Raw genomic sequence first — 22,163 nt, 5'->3', positions numbered from 1 at the left:
CTGCTGCGCTCAGAGAGTGTGTGTGTGTGTGAGTGTGTGTGTGTGTGTGTGTGTGTATGTGAGTGTGTGTGTGTGTTTCCTAGAGCAGGAGGGCATCTGGATCATCTGTGGGTGTGTCTCAGGGTGACTGTTGTGTCTCTTTTAATGAGTGAACATATATCTCTGGTCCGTCTTTAACGGGGAGACGAGTCAAAGTCTGGTCTGAACACATTCTCTATTCTAGTTTACATCGCAAATGTTCCTGACTCGTGTTTCATAAAATAAACTGTCTCACCTGTGGGACACGTCGGTTCTTGGTAGTCCTACTTCTGGTCTGCACTGGACTCAGTCTTCATACACACCTCAACACTTTCTACATTGTTTTAAAAGCTTCAGAGTCTCTTCGTTCTGTCTGTGTAAAGCTTTTCCGGATCCTCACATCACTGCAGCTGTCGACACAGGAAAAAGTAAATTAAAGTGTTTACCACACGAAGAATCTTACTACACACTCGTTACTTCCTTTTCATGTCAAACAAACAAACATTTCCACCATGTTTGTGTCTCTCCAGCGTCGGTTCTCTCCCTTCTCCTCATTCTGACATTTTGGTTGTAAAATTTAAAGAGTTATGTTTCAGAGGAGACTTTACTTTTGGGCTTGTGCATAAAAACGTAAGTTAGGCAAATTAACAAAGGTCTGTTGTTTTAGTTTATATTTTTCCTCACTTGTTTTGAAAATTGCGTTTTATTAAATTTGCTTCATATTTTTCTGTGTGAAGTAATTTGAGTTTTTTTTTTACAATTTTTTTATATTTTTTAGGTCAAAAAACGAATTGATTAATTGAGAAAATCATTAGCAGATTAATAAATAATGAAAATAATTGCTAGCTGTAGCCCTGAAAGTAACTTTACTTCATAGTAACAATCATATCATCATAGAAGATGATTATTATCATTGTCATCTGAGTTATTGTCTTTGATAACTGATTGTTCGGTGGATAAAATGTTAGAAAACAGTGAAATATGTAAATCCTTATTTCCTGAAGCTCAAGCAGATGTTTTATTCAAATTCATTTTTTTCTGACAAAAAGTGAAAAAACAAAACAATTTTGAGTTTATTATTATAGAAAACTGGAATTTTAGTTAATATTCACATTTGATAATAACAATCATTATCAGTTATCAAAATTAATTTTTCTTTCTCTTCAGTGCTCATTGGTTTTGTAACGAGAGTCAAAAAGAAACAACTAATTTGACCCCTCTGGGCCCCCGTACGATGTTAATGATGTTTAGCAGTGTCCTACATATGCGGCGTTCAGAGGCGGGAGCAGGAACTGAGGAAATACTTATGTTTGCTGCCTTGTAATTAGACCTCGACAAACAGGCCGCACCCTCTCAAACACGCACACGCCATCGACACACGACTGACCTGATTCCCAGACATCGTCTTCAGATATTTTATTGTGATAATTTCTGTCCGCCATGAGCCGAAAACACAAAAGCTGGAAGCTGCTACTGTTTTCTTTTGCTTGCAGGAAAAAACAACGATAGTTTTTTTTTTTGAATCTAGACACAGACAAACTAGATTAGAGCCACTGTCGGACGCTTTTACTACAGAAGACACAGAGCTGGTGCAGAAAAAGGCCCATGCAGCAGAATACAGAGCACATTTATCCATCTACAGGCTCCACAGATAAAATGAATCTAAAATATAGTCACTGTCGTCACTAAGGAAGACTCTCAGGCACACGGTTATCCATTTGTCCAAAAAAAAAAAAAAACACGTTACACTACACAAATCCAAATCAAAGCAAGCTGAATATTGTCAAAACTAACTCTTAGATGCTCCTGATTCTGGAGAAAAAAAACAAACAAGAAGAAGAAAAAAAAACATCTAATGAGACAGAAGTTGGAAAAAGTGACGATTATGTACACTCAGGTGTCCATCAGTGTGAGCAGGTCACATGACGCCGTCAGGTTTCCAGATCTTCAAGGAGTGTGAACGAGGCCGAGATGGGAAAGCGTCTGATGGAGTCAGACTCTGGTTCTGGTTGATTCAGATTCAGAGTTTTTTTTTTTTTTTTGTTTTGTTTTAAAGTAGTAAACAGTTTTTTATCGCTCATGTTTCCCTGCTCCATTTGTAGCTAAGTGATGAGAAGACCGACACCACTGTCATGTCTGCAGGTAAATGTAAAGCTAAGACCAGCAGCCAGTTAGCTTAGCTTAGCTTAGCTTAGCACAAAGACTGGAAACAGAAACTTTTCAAGAACAAATGTTGTTTTAGTTTCAGCACCTCGAGCTCCGACTTCTATCTCTGCAGTCTGGTGTTTTAAACCCCAAACAATTCATCGATTAACTGAGGAAATAAACTGCAGATTAATTGATAATTAAAATAATCGCAACCCTCCCCCCCCCAAAAAAAAGACAAATGATTAATCTATTATCTGAGTATTTATCCGTCAATCGATTCAGCTCTGATTAACATCTAAACTTAACTAACTGCCTCAGATCAGTTTATTTTCCCTCTAATTAGTGAAAAATTAAACAGTAGAAACAGATAACAACAGACCAATTAAATATAGTGTTACCACATCGTTAAGTGCTGGTGAGGTGTTTATGACAGTAGAACGTTTACAGTTTACAAGTGTCATAAAGGCAGTGACAGGCGCAATGAGGTGCAATGATTAGTTGATTAATCAATTAGTTCACTGACAGAAAATTAATTACTTTTCCTAGATAGAATTTTATAATTTGGGACTGATTATAGATAAAATATACAATCACATAATCTGCTGCTGTTTTGATAACTGATTAATCTTTTTAGCAATTTTTCAAGCAAAAACTCCCACAATGCACTGGTTCCAGCTTCTCAAATGTGAAGATTTGCTGCTTTTCTTTGCTTTATTTGTCAGTAAAATATTATTATTTTATATTATTATAATATTTGGGTTTTTTTGACAGTTGGTTGAATCAAATAAGAAGTTTTAATACATTTTAAAACATCTGCTTAAGATGTGGGGACATTATAACGGCCATTTTTCAGTGTTTTCTGACGATTCATTAAGAAAATAACCTGCAGATTGATCGATATTGACGATAATAAGTGGTGATGCACCACTCTGAATCTAGAACAAGAGGACCAAACCATCAGTCACTTTTCCACCTTTTCAACCTCATAATTTGTCCGTGTATAAAACATCATCGTCTTCCTCTGCGTCACTGGGCGAACAGTCTGTGAACACACCACCAGTGTTAAATCCTCGCACTCCCGTCCTTCGTCTCCGTCACAGCGCTGCTTCAGACCGAGCAGACGTGTTCCCGAGTCCAAAATAAAAAAACAAAAAACTAATGACAAAAAAAAATCTGTATCTTTTGCTAGTCTTGTGTAAATTTTTTTTTACCCACTCGCAGGTTTTTAACTCCTAAATATGAGTCGCTTTTTCCTCCAGCTGGTGCGACGGCGGGGGGCGATCCGTTCATCCCCCCCGCCCTTCCTGTCCGTCTCGCCATCAGTCGGCCGGTCAGGTGTTCAGTCATCTTTGTAGTTGGTCCAGACAGTTGTGTGTGTGTTTTTTTTGTCATCTCAGGCAACAGACAAAAAAGAAAAGAGAGCCATCTGTCTGACCTTTGACCTCTGACCCCCCCCTCCCTCCCCTAGGCTCCCGGTTGTTGTCTCTCCTCCTCAGGCTTCGGGCCCCTCAGCGGGGTAAGAGTGTGTTTTCAGGTCAGGGGGGGGTGTGTGTGTGTGGTCTGGTCCCGGCATCATCAGTGGGTGTCTGGAGGACTCGTTCCCCGTTGTGGACCGGTTTCCTCTCCGATCTTCTCTTTCTCTTTCTCTCTCTCTCTCTCTCTCTCTCTCTCTCTTGCTTGTTCATTTGCTCTCTTGCTCGCTCGTTCGCTCAGCCCGGGCCCAGACTCCGATCAGCGTCTCCTGGAGGACAGAGCAGGACATTTACTGTAGAGGTGCTGAGCAACAGGAACACATTTAGAGTTTCACTAAATCAACACTTATTTGTCACTTTATTTTATTTACTAATTTTATTGTATCTTTATTGTAAATTGTATTTTATTGTATTTTATTATTAATTTCTTATACATATGTGTGTATTTTTTGTTTGTTAATGTTATTATAGCTTTTTAAATACATTTATTGTATTTCATTGTCGGCTTTGTCCTTCTTGTTTTTCACTCATCTGTAAAATACTTGTATGAAAACTGCTGCACAAATAAAGTTTGATTGATTGATTGATTATATTGGTTTTCACTGCTGGTGGTGGAGTTCGGTATTCCCTGCATTAATCCATCATTTAATCTGTTTCCTGTTCACTCTCCGACAGCAGCTGAACAGTATTTGAACACAGCTGTCTTTTTACGAGATTTTTTTTTTGTCAGTGAATGAGTTTTACATCCGTCAGAAAGGGTCAGTGAACACATCACCGACGTGTCATCACCTTTTAAGTTGATATGGTGAATTTATAATCAAACAATCTCTGTAGGTTCGTTGTGATTTCATACAATGTTATAAAAATATTGATTACAGCTGCTTTAAGGATTATAGCTTTAACGTTTCTCCATTATCGAAGTGACGAAGATCAATTAAAAATCTGCCTATGCATAAAATAACTAGATATGTATAATCCAGTAAATTCAATCCCTGACAAATCTCTTTTATTATCTTTTTATATTTTACTGTATTAAAAAAAAAAAAAAAGATAAAAATCTTTTTCCCTCCAAAAAGATTCACCGTTATAGAAACATATGGAATATTAGTATCAAACGACAGCACCAACGCAAAAGTGAGATTTTTGTCTTTTGATAAATTTCTGCCTCCGACCGACAAAATCTGCCACTTTAACACATTAATGCAAAAATCCAACATTGCCATATAACTGTATAACTCAGTGACTTGCAGCATTACCTGCAGCGGTCTGACAGTTTATACAGTCTCTGGATATCGAACTGACAAGCTCAGCCTGATCATGTGACCAAATGTTGACTAATGTAATTTAAAATCAATATCTTATATCTTGACACGCTCTGACTTCCCTACACTGACTGTGTGTCTCACATCCTCTGCTCCCTTTTCCTTTGTCTTTTATTTTCTTCCTATAGTTAAATAAAATACTAATAACTGTAAAACTTCTTACCAAAATAAGAGTCACATTTGTGGCAAAACATGAGTTTACCTGCCACAAAATGAAAAAATATGAAGATAGCACCAAAGCAAAAATTCATGTTTTTGTGCAAATGCATTTGTATCTAACAAAATGCCTGGAGACTTAATCATATGTTGTGTTGTCACTCCACTTTACAGGAGCAAGAAAGACTCACAAGCTGCTGTTAACGTTAAAGTATCAACTTCAAGTAATCTTTATTTCCACGTTTCCAGAGATTTTAAAGAAAAATTAATAATCTCACTTGAACCTGAAAATCAGAATCAGTTTAAAGTGCAAATATAAACAGGAAGTCCTCAACAAAAGCTTTTCTCTGTGTGTGTTTTCTTTTTGTTTTAATTAACTTGCTGAAGCTTCGTCTCTGGTGATAATGGACACACAGTGTGCGGCTGCTCTAGTCTACTCCGTGACATATCTCTGGTTTCTCTGCTGCTTGTCTCTCCTGTCTTGTCTCTCTTGTCTGTCTCGCTTCTCACGCACTTCATTTCTCGCCTTTTTCACTCTGTTCGACGAGATACTGATGAGGGAGGGGAGGGGAGGGAGGGGGTCAGTACAGAATAAGATGATGAGCCCTGACCCAACACATTGTGCGGTTTGAGTGTCGGCAGCGTTGAGTAATCGTGGGGCTCGCGTCTCACCTTCCTCCGGTCTTGAAGATGAGGTCGGCGTTGGGAGCACCTTTCGGGTGCTGGTAACGCGGCCGACGCTCCCGGTTGGTGTTGGCCGGAGCCGGGCGCTGGGCGAGGGACTGCATCATCTCTGTAAAACACACACACACACACACCACAAAAGAGGTGAGTGATTTAAAAATGCATGACTGTATAGGTTCTGTTCTCATCATGCATCAGTAACCACGGTCACGGCGCGTTACCCTGGTAATCCTCCTGCTCCTGTCGCTCATTGATGTCCAGGGTGAGTTTCTTCATCCTCATGCGCTCCTCCTGCTCCGCCTGCTGCTGGTTGAAGTGGTTTGCCGCCAGGTGTGATGACAGGGGCACGTTCAGGATCTTATACTGTTGACGAGAAGCACACTGTGTCTGTGACACACCGACAAGATCTTGGATCCAATAACAACAAAACACAGGACAGGTTTGGTTCGACCTCGTCCGCCGCAGACATCACATGACTTAAATCTCAGGCAGACAAACACACTGTACTGACAGGAGGTCAGTGTTTGTCCTGTGGCACAGAGCAACAGTTAGCAATACGTTGTGTTACCAACCGGCCTTGGGTCAATCCGAGGCTGGATTACCAACCAGGCAAAGGAGGCAAACACCCAGAGGCCCCAAATCCCCATGTTTGCTCCACGTCAGTTCCATGTATGTAAATGCATTAATCAGTATTTTGTTAGACATTTGCACCACTGATGTTGGGTCCTCCGTCCTGTGGCCCCTGTTTTACAGAGAGGAGCTTGTGTGTCTTCATGTGCTTTAAAGATCTTAAGATAAAAACGACTCAAACAGTCCTTAGTGTACTGGCTGCTTTCTGGATGTCTGGGGAAATAATGAAAACGCCATGTACACTGGGGCTCAATATGGGCCCAACAAGAACCGATTTCCTCAGGGCCCCACTAGGAGGTGAATCCGGCCATGGTTCCAGGTACATCCCACGCAGAGGAAGTGAGGACAGTCACAAAACAAACACACACACATAGAGGATGCTTTGTAAATCAGCTGAGGCCGTGTGTGTTTACAGAGAGAGAAAAGTCATTTCCCATCCACACACCTCACAAACACACCTACAAAGATTTTCTGTGTTCTCTCCAAACTTCATATGAAAAGTGTTTTGTTTTGTTTTTTCTCAGCCTGTGTGTTTCTGGCAGTTGTCCTTTAAAACAGACTGAAGCCGTGTGGACTCAACGCTCCATTAAACCTTGGAGCTGGGGCAGAAAGCTGGACACACCCTGCAGCACAAGAGCCAGCCTCTGCCCTCAAACCACACATTCCACCGCTGCAGTTCGCCTAAACACACACACACACACACACACACACACACACACACACACACACACACACTTAGCCTTTCTATGCTTGTGAGGACCATCGTCGACAGAACGTGTTCCCCTAACCCAAACTTCAACCGTGTATTGAATTTCAATATATATAGTAAATGTACATATGAAGTAAAATAATATATGTATATTTATCCTATGTATGTAAAAATTACATATGGAAACTATTGGAAATTCTAAAAAATTCATATATTGATATAAATGTCAGGATAATACAAACAAGTATGTATGATTGTATTGTAGAAATATGTTACATAAATATACATCCATCCCAAAGTATGTTGATATCATGTATGTAAATATAAAAGATACATATTTATGTTATTATTACATCATTTAAATATATAGAATTTGAATTAGTTTGTCGTTTTAATAAACTCACATTTGACTATAGGTATTTTATTTATGTTATAAACTTATATCTTCATATATTCAGAGGGTGTATACAAGTGATAATAATATATCCTTATAGTTAACATATATGACAACATTACCTTTGATGTAGGGACATATGTGTTATATATTACATTTCTTTGTAGGTTCACTGTTCTGCTTCACTCTCATAGCGTCGTTCTCGATTGCAGCAGCTGCTTTCAGAGACACATCTGTAAAAAGCATCTGTCCTCTACCTGCTCAGCAGCAAACCGCAGACAGACACAGTCAGAGAGCAGCTGGTGAACATAGTGGAGCAATTAGCAGCTAAAAAGAGCCAGATATTTCCCTCAGGAGCTGGTGGAGACCAAACACAGAGCTAAAATAAAGAGCGGGAACACTGGACACAAATACGACTCCACGTGAACGATCGTGTTGCTCTGAAACTGCTGGATGTGAATATAAACAACTCATTTCAAACAAATTCACAAATACCAAACTTAAAAAGTGAAGATATGTCAATGTTATGCTCTCTACCTGTTTCTGCCGCCTCCCATAACATAACATCAGTTATAATTAACCTTCAAACAGCCCTTTGAAGTAGTGACCTCACAATCCAGACCTGTCTGCACTACCATGGTTTAAAACTGAAACTGGTCCTCACAAAAACGCAATACAACCACACAAACACACAGCTACGTCCTGAGTCAATATTATTCCTGGGCTCGGTCAGAGTGTGTGAGTGTGAGTGAATTTCAGAGACAGTGAAAGTGTATCACTCCTCTCCTCATGTGCGTTTGCTCTCAGATACATCCAGACACCGAGCAGAAGAACCGCACTACAGTCCTGTCCCTTGTGTGTATCCATGGACGTTTTGTTTGTCAGCCAGCGACACCTCTGGGTCCCTTAGGTCCTCTTTAGGGTAAAACTAAAGGGCGATCAAGCATTTGTTTGTGCTGATCTCTGCCTTTTGCAAAATAAGCAAGAAGAAGACACAGCGACTGTCAGACAGTAGAGAAGAAAAGATGGAGGCTGCTGCTCTGGACCACAGGAAAACACAAGTTTCTCTCCACAGCCCCTGGTGGTAAGAATCTGCCCCGGCTACGACCCTGTGACTCTTTCTGTACATGTGCTCTTAGGTATTCCATGACAGACACAGTTAAAAGCAGGAGCCTGTATCTCTCAGATGACTCAATATATACCCAGATACACAGTCCTCTACTTGATTAAGGATAATTAATAATAATACTGTGATCTAAAGGTGATTTAATACAATTCTCGTGTGTCTTTTACCTGCTGCTTGTTGCCCTTGCGCGTTAGCATGACGAACTGCATGGTGTCGGAGATGTCCGAGTCTCCCTCCCCGATGCACGTCTGTCCGGAGCCCCCCTTCTTCAGCTGACTCTTCAGCTGCAGAGGAATGGCCACGTCCAGCTGGTGCACCTTCACCGCCTCGCCGCTGCGCTGCTGCAGTGACACAAACACACCAGTCAGGAGAAGTTTGTACCTTTAACCGTGAGAAGAAGCGTCAATCTGGGATGTTCGGATCGAAGGAAAGTGGCTGCAGAGGGGAAGTTTGTTTCAGCAGAAAAACAGAGGGTCAATTTGCCAAACTTTGAACAAACTTTTAAATGATCTAAACTTTCTCTCCCCCTCACTTACACTGAAACCTCATTACACAGGGATCTTGTAATGAACAGTATGAACAGGAACAACAATTCAAGCGAGCAAAACCAGTGACCGCACGGCGCAAAGACTTCACTGCATTCACAGTTCAGCCGACAGCCGAGCAGCAGGATGTCGTACCTGCAGGTTCTCCAGCATCATCTTATCCAGAGCCTGAATGAAGTCCTCATCCTCAGCGCAGGCCACGTGCTTCAGTCCACCGCCACGGATGGTCACCTCCTACACAGACGCAGCAAATTAAACACAACCAGATAAAAAGTTCCCCTGTCGTCTCATAAAATCAGTGTTTTCTTAAAGCTAAATTTAAAATAGTCTCTTGCTGCCAGAACCAAGGTTAGGACGTTAATGATAACCTGCTCCAACCTCTGGTCTGTGTCAACATTCACCATCACTCATCCTGTAATCGTGACGGTGATTACACTGCTTTTTAATTTGTGGACAGATTTACGGGTTCAGCACCGAGTCTCTTATCCACAGCTCCTCATATGTTCTATCTTACATTGTTCTCCTCATCAGTCTCGTTTTCTTTATTGGAGTCGGTCAGGTAGTCGGTGTTCTCTTCTTCCTCTTCCTCCCTCTCTTCTTCTTCGTTCTCAGACCCATCCTGTGTGGAAAGAAAATAAATAAATAAATAAATAAAAAGGCACAACCTGTTAACTGAATGGAAATTCTGCTGATAAAATCTATGAAAATTCTGATTCTACATATTTATGCTCTTGTAAAACAGCGAGTAGAATTTGAACCAATACGTTGGATTATTCATTGAATCTTTCACTTAATTCATTTTAATATAAGCGGCTGAAGTGATTCATCCAAAACGTTTATTCGATTTTTGTATGATTGACAATTCGATGAATCAACTAATCGTTGCAGCTCTGATCTGTACATTTAAGGCCCTCAGAGCAGCGCTGTTGATAAAATAAAAAGATGAATCTTCACTTTATCTTCAGACAGACTACTGTGGCAGCGACAAATATTTAATCTCTGAGACTAAGTATTTTTGTATCATATATCAAAATGCTAGGGAGGCAACAGAGCGAGCTGTCAGTTAGCAAAGAGCTTGCTGGGATACGACTGTTCTCCCCATGACGACGTTGGTCATCGACCAGCTGCCGGTCGATCTTCACGTCTGAAAACGTTGGAGCAAATTTCCAAAGAGGGAAAAACTCTAATCTAAGTCTTTAGCTGTTGTCAGTCACGAATATCAAACACGTTTGAAAGAAATCCACCCGGAAGCGACTGGAGCTGGAGACTTGAGATCAGAATCTTTTCATATTACACACTATGATTTTATCTGTGACTTTCCAACACAATAAACAAGTTCTGGCCTCAGTTTCAGGGGCTTCTCCAGCCAAACAAGATCATCAAGGAAGAACAACATTATTTACAGACGCCATCAGTTGTCATGTCACAGCGTCACTCCACCAACACAACAGTGGCAGTTGGGCAGAGGAACAAGGTGAAGTTTTGGAGAGTTAGGTCATCAGGACAAAAGGACTCACATCCTCTTCCTGTTCATTCATTTCGCTCTCGTTGCCCGACTGCTCCTCAGTGTCAGCGCCTCCCTCTTCGTCATCGTCGTCGTCTTCCTCGTCAAGCCCGTCCCCTTCGCTCATGGCGCTGGAGCGGCCGTCCTTCTCCATGGCCATACCTTGATGAAAACACAATGTACAACGTGCGATTATTAGATTGCACACAGGTGGTTATGAGAGATCGTTATCAAAATGCATGCAGCCACGCCCAACCAGGGGAAGCAGCTTCACTCAAACAAAAGCTTCAGGTATTAATTCAGCAAATATTCAGGAGGGAATTATTGCCTCATTAGTCAACCTGGATAAGAAGTGCAACCAATTACAGGAGCTAATTATGCAGCTGTGGTGACGGTGAGAAAAATGAAGTCAGGCAGGCGGCCTGAGGTTGAAGATCAGGTCTTGTGTGACTCGGGAACCGAGGAATGTTTGATCCCGGTTCAAGTATGAACAGTAAAACAATGGGACCACTGTGTTACTTAGGGGGCCTCTAATCCTCATCAATCATGCTCTCCTCCACACACACACACACACACACATTAAAGCATTGAACTTACATATGTTTCTGAGGTTCTTGTATTTCCTTTTTATGCTGCTTTATGCTTTTACTCCACTTTATTTATTTATCACCTATAATTACTAGTTACATTGCAGAGTTAGATTGTCATGTAAAAACATATAATAAGCTAATAAAAGACAAACTGTTGTTAAAGATTAAAGAATTGGTTACTGACAGAAAAAAAATCAGCTGTTTGCGGTTTAAATTTCACGGATGTTTTAGTACAAACGAGGCTCAAAGAAGTAAAACTCTGATCTTTCAATAAAAAAGCACAAGGATTAGAGAACAGTCCAAAAGAACAAATCCATTCACTCTTATCTTCTTTGTTCTCCCACTGATCCTGTCACGACCCTCAGATTTGTCTTGTGCTTCAAGATTTCTCCATCTTGTGATTTAACTTTATATGAAGGACTACAAAGTAGCTCGCTGCTGTATCAGTATTAAAAATCTAATTATGGCATAAACAATCAGCCACAGTACGAATAAGTACTTTTACTTTTGATACTTTCGGTACATGTTCCTTATTTATTTTTACACTGTTGTCCTGCTAACTTTGCTTCAGTAAAGGATCTGAGTGTTGCAGCGGCCTGCAGTCGGTCCCACAGTGTCACTCTCTCTGAGGGTGGAGCTAATATCTACATTTTTCTCTGCACATTCCAAGTCAACACCTTGATACTGTTGAACAAAGCCAGTGCTGCCGTGCTTTGAAGATACACCTGCAACACAAACGTTTCCTTCTTCCTACTCTCTGTCTCGCTCATTGTGTTCTGTCTCTTTCTGTCTCTGCATTCCTGGAAAGTCGTTTTTCAAATATGTCTTAATACAAAACCCACAAAACACAAGTGCCCGAGTCACTTTCACATAAGAGTCACAACGATAGTCTTAGTAGGACAACATGAACGACAGTACAGACAGTACGTGAGCAAATAGGAACTTAACAGCAGTTCCAACTTTGTGACTTGTCATTCACTGATGTTATAAAATAAAGCAGTAAAAATGTGATGAATCTCAGTCTTTTTGTTATTTCTGCGAGTTGTGGACATTTACTTGTGATCAACACTCAAATATATCCAGTTTACAAACAACACCTAAAAATCATGTCCTATGAGAAACTAGAATCAGAGTCTTGGCATAAAAACAAGACTTCTGTGATTAATTGATTCTGAAAACAGATGATTACATTCCTGTCAATCGATGTGGAACACATGGATACATGTCACGGACATACCAAAACATTATTAACATTTTTGGTGGTGAACCACCTCTAATAAACTCTGCACAGAGAAACTCGGTGACCGACGTCCTTCTTTTCATTTATTTTAATTCACAATTATCATTCCTTAAATCTCTGTATTGTCTGGGCCCTTTGACTGAGTGTATGTGTGAGGTATGTGCGTTTAGCTGAGATGAACCTGTCTGACAGATGAAGCAGGGTGAGGAATGATGCAGCACGATCGATCGTCCTCCTACACACCGGGGAATGCTGCTCAGCCGGGGCGACAGAGAGCGGATCGACCGGAGAGACCGGCTGCTGCACACTCACAATCCTTCACACATGCAGTAATTACATGCCGGATATAGACACTTTAGATACGAGCACACTGTGTCACTCTTACCGAGCTTGACGAGCACCTCCCTCTCCAGGTCGGCGACCTGTTTGGTGGCCTCGTCCAGGGAGCAGCTGAGTCTCATCTTGGGCCTGAGCAGCTCCAGGGTGTCGCTGATCATGTAGTCGATGTCGATGGGGAACGGGTGGTCCTTGGTCCAAACATCAATGCTCTTCTTCCACCAGATGTACCGCTGCAGAAAACACAGGACATCATTTTATTGAAGTCCCTTGAGATTTATCACGGCATAAATGGCTGCATAGAGAAAAGTACACAGCTGCAACGATTGGTCAATTAATTAATTAGTCAATCCACAGAACAATACCACATTCACGTATGTGCACAATAACACAGGACTGAGCATGGAGGTGTATTGTGAGCAGACGTGCCTGGAAGTAGATGAGGAAACAGTCCAGCTTTCTCTTGCTGGAGCCGCGGTCGAAGTACTGGCCGCACGTATCGAGCAAGGTGCAGACCATGCGGAGGCGGAACAGGTGCTCTGGGGGGTCCAGAGGGCTGGGGCTGCCGTCCTGATTGACCCCGAAGGAGATGAAGGAGAAGAGGGTGCGGAAAATGACGGCCGACTCCACCATGCGGTAGTTGTAGAGCTCGCCCAGGAACTTGGCGCTGCTGATCCGCCGCTGGTTGAACTTGGGCTGGTTGACCTGTGAATAGACAGCAGTGGATGACAGATTCAGACCCGATACTAGGGCTGAACGATATGCAAAAAAAAAAAAATCATATATGCAAATATATGAGTCAGAATTTAATTGGGAATGGTCATTTTTGCATTTCACTGAAACATAAAAATATGATGATGATGTGATTTTTTCGGGGACTTTTACAAAACAAACACGTTCCTTTATGTTTGGAGAATATGATTTATAGGCCGTTGCATCTCCGTAGCATCACAATGCTTCATTTATGGTATGTTGAGACACATTTCACCTTTATCAAAACTAGAATTACCGCCTTGCGGTTGTCTGCTTCCACCAACCAACCAGCCAAGTTGCAGGAAATATGGTCACAATCTCCTCTTCCTGAGAAACAGTATTGAACAATGGCCAGAAGCGTCATCACTTCATATTATGCTATTATTATAAGCTATTATGCTATTGTGTAGCAATTTGTGAGTTACGGCCAAAAACGTGTTTTGTGACCGTTTCATAAAATTACCTCCGGCATTTCACAAGAGTGTGTGGTCACTGTGACTGTGAACTTTGTCCAAAATCTGATGAGTTCAGCCTTGAGTCCAGGTGAGAGTTTGTGCCAAAGTTACCTCAAGGCGTCACTGAGATATCATGTTCACAAGAATGAGACGGAGAACCTGAAAACTCCAGCCCTGACTGTCGGCATAAAAATTGCAGCTCCTGCAATTTCAATACTGCACTTGGTCATGTTGCAATTTTGGTTAATATTTTAAATAACTGCTCTTTTTATATTAAAGTAAACAGCCATACAACACTTTAAAAATATTCTGCTACAAGTAAAAAGTCCTGCATTAGAAATCTAAAGTAAAAGGTACAAATCTATTAACAGCAAAATGAACGACTCATCAGAGTTACATAATTCTGACCTTTAGATCTGAGACAAGCAGTTTCTAATATTCTGCATGTTGATACTCTGGTGTCACAGAGTTGTAGATTCAACCACATGAAACAGTCAGAGGTGTTGTGAAAACATGACTGTGCCAGGCGACATTCTCACGTGTCCTGCAGCATGCAGCGGTGCCCGTCACACTTATGACAGTAGCAACATGGCTTCAATCAGCTGTCAAAACTGTCAGTCAAGATTTACACCTGGTTTTGTTTGTCTTCCTGTTCTCTCACTGCACATTACCTCACCACTCTGGACTCATCAATGATACATAAACAAAACCCTCTCGTCTTTTGTCAGTAAGTGTTATTACATCACAGTCTTACCTCCATGCCCAGCCGGATGTCCTCCAGCACTCCGTCCACCACATGGATGCCCACGTCCTCCTGGTAGGCCACCAGGCCGGCCAGCAGGTTGGCCACGCAGTGGATGCTGTTGTACTTCACGTTCCAGATATTGACCATGCAGCAGATCAGGTAGCTCTTGACCTCGGGATCCTGCCACGGCAGTTTGCGCATCTGCCTCAGCACCTTCTCGGTGGTGACCTTGGACAGGTCCTTGTAGAGCAGCTTGCGGATGTACTCCTGCAGCGGCGGCCGCTTCTTCTTCACCGTCTTCTCCATGGGCGGGGGGTTGCAGTAGTAGTATGCGTTCTCCACCATCGTCACATAGCGAGCGTCCAAATGCTGCGCCTGCTTTTTACGCATCATTTGCTCCTGAAACGCAGACAGGATTTGACCAAAATATCAGCTGTTTTCATAAACACTACAACTTCAATGTTCAATATTTCTACAAAGTGCAGTCTAACTAACTAACATGTAAACATGCTGGAAGGAAGAAGTGTTTCCAGCTGTTCTGAGAAGCCACACTTGAAGGCAGGGTAATAAAGATTTGTATTGGATTATTATTGTCTGTTTTAACCAGGCTGATCCACTGTGATGACGATGAGGATGTGTACTGACCAGCAGGACGCTGGTACGCAGGTGAGAGTCGGGGGATCTGAACAGGAAGCGGCCACAGGTCTCCAGCAGTGTGCAGGCCATCTCTATGTGGTGATGGGTGAAATCAGACAGCAGCATCTGTTGGGACACACACACAGTTCAGTTAAGACATTACCATTAATCAGCTCAGAGAAAACAAAGCCTCAGATCTCAGAAACAGATTCTTCACCCACCTTGAGACAATGCAGCGTGTCTGTTTTTGAGAACATCTTAAACTTGGCCAGTTCCCCGATAAATCTGACCGTTTTATTTTTGGTCTCGATGTTGATCTGGTCCTTCTTCCGAATCTAAAAGCGCAAAACACACACAAAATTATCAAAAAAATTCAACCTTGTCATTCAGAGTATTATGCCTATATACCTACGTGAAACCTGAAGTCTCCCTTCAACATGGAGCAGAGGTCCTCAGCCACATCTGACATGCAGGGATGAAGAGTTGCCACCAGGCGAGAGTAGAAGGGCAGCAGATCCAACCTGAGACAGGAGGAAGAGTCAGCGCGCCACTGATTAGCAAGAGACTAGAAATTAAGACAACAGCACCACCTGCTGGTGTTTGAAGGTAACAGTCTATATCTTCCTTGTCAATAAATCCCATGAAATTACCCAAACCAACATTACATATGTTGTAGTATATATCCAAAGCCTGATGTGTCCTATTCTTCAGTGCCAAATACACACTAGAGCACCATATATGTATTAATCCGCCGCTGAAGATAGTCCCCAACAAATGCACTATTTCCTCCTGTTTGTTAGAAGCTAGTGTCCAACTGTTTTAGGAAATTACTGAGCCTTTTTTTATTTTATTTACATCCTCAGCAGGAGCCAATGGGCTTGAGGCCGAACACCACAGGCAGGAAAGTCAAAAGGAATTAAGAGATGGTGTAATACAATGTTGGTTTTGGCTTTTCATGGAATTAGTCGACAGTAATGATAATTGTAGATTATTCCCATCCTAACACCTTGTCTACACATCCGAGCAGCAGCTTCAGTCCACTGTCTGTGTCTATATGAGATACATTCAGGTATGGTACTGAATTTATTCATCCATGTTTATTAATTCAGAGTCTTGTTTATGGACTCCTGATTAATCTAGTCCAATATTCCCTCTCTTTTTGCTCTGTTCTGGTCTCTACTACTAACTGCACAGAAAAACATCTGGCTCTTTAGCTGCTAAACGTTGTCTCTAACTGTGTCTGTCTGCTGTTTGGTGCTGGGCAGGTGGTTAACAGCAGATCTATCAATACAATGAACTGAAAGAGGCTAAATCGCTCCAGGGCACCGAGGCAACACAGACATTTGATCCATTGCAAATATAAAAATATGGATTAGTGCAGCTTTAAAATCGATCAAAGCTGTTCATATGGTTTAAAAGTTATCTACATACTCATGGTCAGCATATAGATGCAGTTTGCAAAGATTTACCTCTGCCTGGGGACAGTGAAGAGAGCACGGACAAGCTTCCTCCTGTTAGATTTGGTGTTCATGTTCATGCAGAAGTCCATGGCAGCCTGCAGGAGAAAACAAAGTGCATGACCTGCCATTACTCATTTGTAACGCTGTATAATATGTAAGAGCAGAGGTCAGGTGGAAATATGGATGAAATGCTTTCACAGTATAATTTTGTTCATTTGTTTCTATCAAATCATCCCGACACAAAATAAGACATTTTAACTTATAAACAACATGTACACCGTGTTAAACGTTCTCCTCACCTTGTCTATGAGGTCTCTGTTGACACAGTTCGGGAGCTGCTGGATGAAGGCGTCCACGATTAGCTTCAAGTGGGACCCTGTGTTGGCCTCCTCGTCCTCTTGTTCTACACATACAAAAATAAAACATTAAACATTAAACCGGGAGTTTCATGCTTTATGTTTTCAAGTTTGAAATATAAAGACTGATTATAATTGTAGTCGTACAACTGAGGTGTGATCTCTAGGTACAACTGACATTGGGTTGACATGTAAAATTACCATTCTTTTCTGAAAAGGACTTGTTTACCTTGCTCATCCAGTAGTTTTTTGGCCAGTTCTTCGTTTTCCGCCTCGTCTGCTCCCTCCAGTTCCAGAGGTTCATCTGTGATTTCCAGAGCCTCCAGCTCCAGCTCCAGCTCCTCTGTGGTGCTGGCCGTGTCCTTCCCTTCTTTCCCATCTGAAGAGGCCAGAAACAGCAGCACAGTCAGAACAACACTGACAGACTCTCCTTCTTCATCTGTCTGTGGAGTCATGAAAGATACCTTTGGCGTCATCCTTATCTTTCCCCTGGCCGCTCTTCTCGTTGTCCTTGAAGAGGATGGCAGGGACGAAGGCCTTCAGGTCCACCAAGTTTTCATAGAAGTTACGAGCATCTTCATCTTCCCAGATCCCTCCTTCCAGGTCATACTCTCCAGGCTTACCAGGGGTGAAAATATCAATACCAGGACCATGCTCTGAGAGAGCAGAGAAAGAGATTTACATATATTTAAAATACGACACACGTGTAAAAACAAACATCTCAAGAGCACGTTTAATTTAACTACACACCCTCTTGCACAGTCTTGTCCTGAGGCAGCTCTGGCATGTTTTCATCCAGCAGATCAGCCAGGGACTGAGTGTTGGCCAGCAGCTTCTGGTAGGAAGTGGCAAACTCTTCATACTGCTTGTGCCTGTCCTCACTCAGCTCCCCTTTGGAATGAAGAATTCGCCTGAAAAGGGGAGAAAGTTGTATGATAGTGAGCAACAAAGAGTGACCAAGGAGCTCTATTGCCCGTTGACAAAGGATGTACTCACCTGTTCTGCCTCTCAATGTTCTGCAGCTCCCGGTGGTCCTTCTTCAGGTGTTTGGTGAGTGATGTGAAGTACTCCCGTAGAAGGTTCTGGAAGGGCTGCTGTTTCTCTGTGCTGATGATCTCGCTCGGAGGGAAGGACAAGCCAAACTTGTCAGCAGCCAGTTTCACCTTACGGGGCACCAGACCAGCAATGTCGTCCCCACAGTGCTTACAGAAGCTGATGACCACTGACACATGAGTGTGCGTCTCCCGGTCGGTGCTAATAATGTTCTTCAGCTGCTCATAAATCAGCGAGAGACCCTCCTTGTCTGTGAAGAGGCCGACGATGGTGAGCTCGGCAATGAAGCGTAGATCTGTGCGCAGCTTGCTCACATTAGGCGCCTTGTCCTCCTTCCTTGCTTCAAAGTGCTTCTTCCACGCCTGTAACAGTAACGGAGCGAACTCAGCGTAGCGCTGGTGGAAGAGGGAGCACAGATGCACAGCGCAGCCCACATCAGAGATCTTCAACTTGGCCTCCACGACGGAGCTCACGGCCTCGCCGATGTACTTGCTGAGGTTCAGTGAAGCAAAGTCGTTGGAGAGTGAATCCCGCTGCTGTTCAGTGAGTGTACGCAGCTTCTTGACAAAGGCAGTGTTCTTTTTAAGGCTGGAGTCCAGTCGGCTGAAGAAGGCCTCTTCAGGTCGACCCTCATGGGCGTTCTGGTTCTTGCTGCGGAGTTCCTTCCTGCACTGATGGCGCTCCCAGGCCTCCTGGTGCAGCTGATGCCCCTCCTCCTTTTCCCTGTAGAAAGTAGGTAAAATTGATAAAGATATATGATGAAAACAAAACAAAAGCAAAAAACTATCATCGGATTTCTTTGATTTGATATTGATGATGCTGAATCTATTATGCCTCTGAGAAGAAGGAGGCTTTACAAAGACGACAACAGCAAAGTTCACCACCACTTACTTCAGAAGTGCTGCCTCCTCCTCACGTTGTCTTTTAGCCTCCTCCTCTTGAAGTTTCCTCTCCTGCTCCTCCTGCTGCCTCTTCTCCTCCTCCTCTTTCTTTTTCTGTTCCTCCTCCGCTTTCTGTTTTTCCTCCTCCTTCTTTCTTCGCTCCTTTTCCTCTTTCTTCTTCTTTTCCTCCTCTAGGCGCTTTCTTTTCTCCTCCTTGCCACCTTCTTTCTTACCACTCATTTTGGCCTCATCTTTTGCTTTATCCCGAGCAGACGCTGGTCTTCTCTCACCATCTCTGTCCTTCTCTTTTTCCTTGTTACTGAAGGAGCAAACATCTTTCTCATCCATGTTTACTGAGCGCTTGCGTTCAGCAGGCATACTGAGGAGAGACAACAAGAAACAGTTGTTTAACAACACTGCTATTTTGAAGCCATTTCCAGAATCCTTAAACACTCTCCTAACTGTCTGAGTAAATATTCCATCTGTTGCACAACTTATTGTTGTGGCACTAATTAAATAGGATTATTTTTCTAAAATTATGTCCTTTTTAATGAATCGAAGAAAGAAAAAGGCTTGTTTGTGCCTAGATGAGAGCTGGTATTCTGTCTCCTCTTATTGAGATGGGTCTGTTCACTGCTGTGAAAGATGAAACTTGACTTTGACCAGTGTGTGTGACTTAGAGGAAACTAAAAATGAAAATCATTATATTGTTTTATTGTCCTTCGTACTAGTTTTTGTTTAATGATATAAAGCATGTGAGTGGGTTGATGGGTATGAATGATTCACAAGGACTTAAATGGTTGTTAGAAAAAAAGAGACATTTAAATTGGCATCTTATTTAAGTAATGAATGGGAAGACAACCGTGAATCAATGAGTGATCGAGCATCAATGAGTGGGTTTATTCATGCAAAGTTTTTCTTTTCTTGAAATAATTAATTGGATTAATGTGTATCCAACCTGATGGAAACAGCTGTATAGTTAATGCTTGATGTAAATGTGTTATAGATTCGCATGACACCGAAATAAAATGAATTCTCCCACAATATTTAGTTGTATTTTCTCGATAACCAATTGTACAGAATCGAAAAAATAAATCGAGAGTCTCGTTTAAAATAACATTTTTAACAAACAACCACGCAGCAGCTTCGTTGCAGACACCGCTCGTTAGCCGCCTAGCACAGCTGGCTAATTTAGCACGTTAAAGTTAGCGCTCTTCTGTGCTAGTGATGAGTTAAGTTAAATCTTAGCTGTAAGAGAAGGTAATCCGTTTTATAACAATGTAAAAACGCAGTAACGTTCTAAACGTTAACACACATTAATGACAAAAACACGGTTAGCATTGGCAGAGCTAATGCGTTTAGCTAACGCCTTTAGCTTCAGTGGACGCGCAGAAACCAATGTAAACAAACGTTTTAGCAGCGTTAAACTGATAGTTAGTGAGCAATAAATCGTTACAGTGTAAAGTTGAAATAATATACACTGTAAATCCCTGCTTGGCAATCCTCATTTTCGTGTAAATGTTCCAGTAAATTGAAAATATGTACCTGCTAACTGTAGCAAAACAAACATCGGTCATTAGCGTCGGTTTCCGTGTGAAACGTAGGACCCCGTCATGATGGCCCCACACATGATGCCTTACTGAAAATATTTCATTTAGTTATATTTTTCACACAGTTTTTCGTATTCGTATTAGATGGTTTGATATTATCGCATTATAATTTAACCCGTGAACAACGTCATATTTTGGTTCATTCAAATTGTGTCACATCGACAGGCAATGCTCATGGCGACTATTCATGTAACGGTGTTTTAAAAGTATTTAAAAACAAATAGGAAATAAAATGAAGATATATGAATAAATAAAAATATTTTTAAATTTAAATAGAACATAAATAACAAATTAAAATTAATTAAAATGAAATACAATTAATAAGAAATTTTGTTTTTATTTATTTACTTTCTCATATTCATATTCAAACACATTATTGTTGTATTGGTGTATTGTGTAGTGTATACCATATCCATATTTATTTATGGATATGGTATTTATGTTTATATTATAATATATAACATTAGATTATCATAGATTTAAGTATGCACAGAATATAAAATATAAAACTAAGAATATACTAATACTAAGAATATAAAACTAACTCCACTTTGACCAACTACAGCTGTAAATCTGTACTTAGAAATTAAAACATGTGTCATACGAATCCAATAGTGTAATTTATATTATATCTATGATAGGCGCATTAATAGGGGACATTTTTCTGAATTATGAGTAGTATGACACTTTCAATGCAGCACTTTTACTTGTAATGGAGTATTTTTACATTGTTGTATGGCTATTTTCACATAAGTAAAGATGTAATTACTTCCTCAACCACTAACTGTATATATCAATAGATGGATAGTCTTATAATACATCCATGGTAGTGGTAGTAGTAGCAGCAGTAGCAAAAGTATTGGTAGTAGTTGTAAATGAATATGAATTTTCCATGCGGGTGTTATTATTTGGGAATATAACTTGAATTAAAAAACTCAGCTGCTACTGACTTATTAACATGATCAATCAAACCAAACAGAAACTATGTAATTTAACTGAAAATAAAACAGTTAGACCTTCAGAAGAAACAGAACAGATTCTTTGTGAGGTTGTTTTACAGCAGCTCTCAGACTTTCCTCCCCAGGAGACTACAGATACTTTTAAACACACACTTACTTTTTCCACTCATTCATTCATCTGAAAGGTCCTCCCAGCACAGCCACTAGCTTGTGTGTGCGTGAACCAGGGTTACTGTTGTAGCTTTATTGACACAGTGTGGATGAAACACACACACACACAACACACACACACACACACACACACACACACACACACACACACAGGTACTGAAAGCTCAGCTCTGAGCCACAGGAAAGCTACACAGAGGTGCTGTTCACAGG

At 41.4% G+C, this 22,163-nt stretch overlaps 1 protein-coding gene across 3 annotated transcripts; it reads right to left on the bottom strand.

Moving 5' to 3' along the window:
- Window positions 1-1,419: 1,419 nt before the first annotated feature.
- Window positions 1,420-20,867, bottom strand: upf2 (UPF2 regulator of nonsense mediated mRNA decay). 3 transcript variants are annotated; one of them, XM_056367287.1, is made up of 21 exons: window positions 20,759-20,867; window positions 19,224-19,592; window positions 18,276-19,055; window positions 18,030-18,190; window positions 17,744-17,935; window positions 17,509-17,658; window positions 17,223-17,326; window positions 16,933-17,018; window positions 15,876-15,984; window positions 15,685-15,798; window positions 15,473-15,589; window positions 14,837-15,226; window positions 13,304-13,579; window positions 12,924-13,107; window positions 10,722-10,870; window positions 9,719-9,823; window positions 9,340-9,438; window positions 8,827-9,000; window positions 6,022-6,163; window positions 5,789-5,909; window positions 1,420-3,907 (listed from the first exon to the last, which is right to left on the bottom strand). In XM_056367287.1, the coding sequence occupies exons 1-21, from the start codon at window positions 20,788-20,790 to the stop codon at window positions 3,898-3,900; spliced, it is 3,864 nt and encodes a 1,287-aa protein (XP_056223262.1). In that variant the 5' UTR covers window positions 20,791-20,867; the 3' UTR covers window positions 1,420-3,897. The 3 variants fall into 3 exon arrangements, with proteins under 3 accessions (XP_056223262.1, XP_056223263.1, XP_056223261.1); XM_056367288.1 differs by having other exon boundaries at window positions 1,420-3,904; XM_056367286.1 differs by lacking the exon at window positions 1,420-3,907 and adding an exon at window positions 5,326-5,667.
- Window positions 20,868-22,163: the final 1,296 nt, after the last annotated feature.

The sequence above is a fragment of the Seriola aureovittata genome, chromosome 22, assembly GCF_021018895.1.
Source record: "Seriola aureovittata isolate HTS-2021-v1 ecotype China chromosome 22, ASM2101889v1, whole genome shotgun sequence".
In the NCBI taxonomy this organism is placed as follows: Eukaryota; Metazoa; Chordata; class Actinopteri; order Carangiformes; family Carangidae; genus Seriola; species Seriola aureovittata.
Note: the sequence above shows the minus strand (reverse complement) of the source record. Positions and strands in the feature narration are given on the sequence as shown.

What these genes read in the sequence shown, in the direction of transcription:
- upf2 (XM_056367286.1), bottom strand. Translation starts at nt 20,790, where the DNA reads ATGACCGATGTTTGTTTTGCTACAGTTAGCAG. An exon ending in ACATCCGGCTGGGCATGGAG is followed by an intron (nt 13,580 to 14,836) that starts GTAAGACTGTGA and finishes GTCTATTCACAG; the next exon opens with GTCAACCAGCCCAAGTTCAA. An exon ending in GTTTCCTCATCTACTTCCAG is followed by an intron (nt 13,108 to 13,303) that starts GCACGTCTGCTC and finishes TGTTTTCTGCAG; the next exon opens with CGGTACATCTGGTGGAAGAA.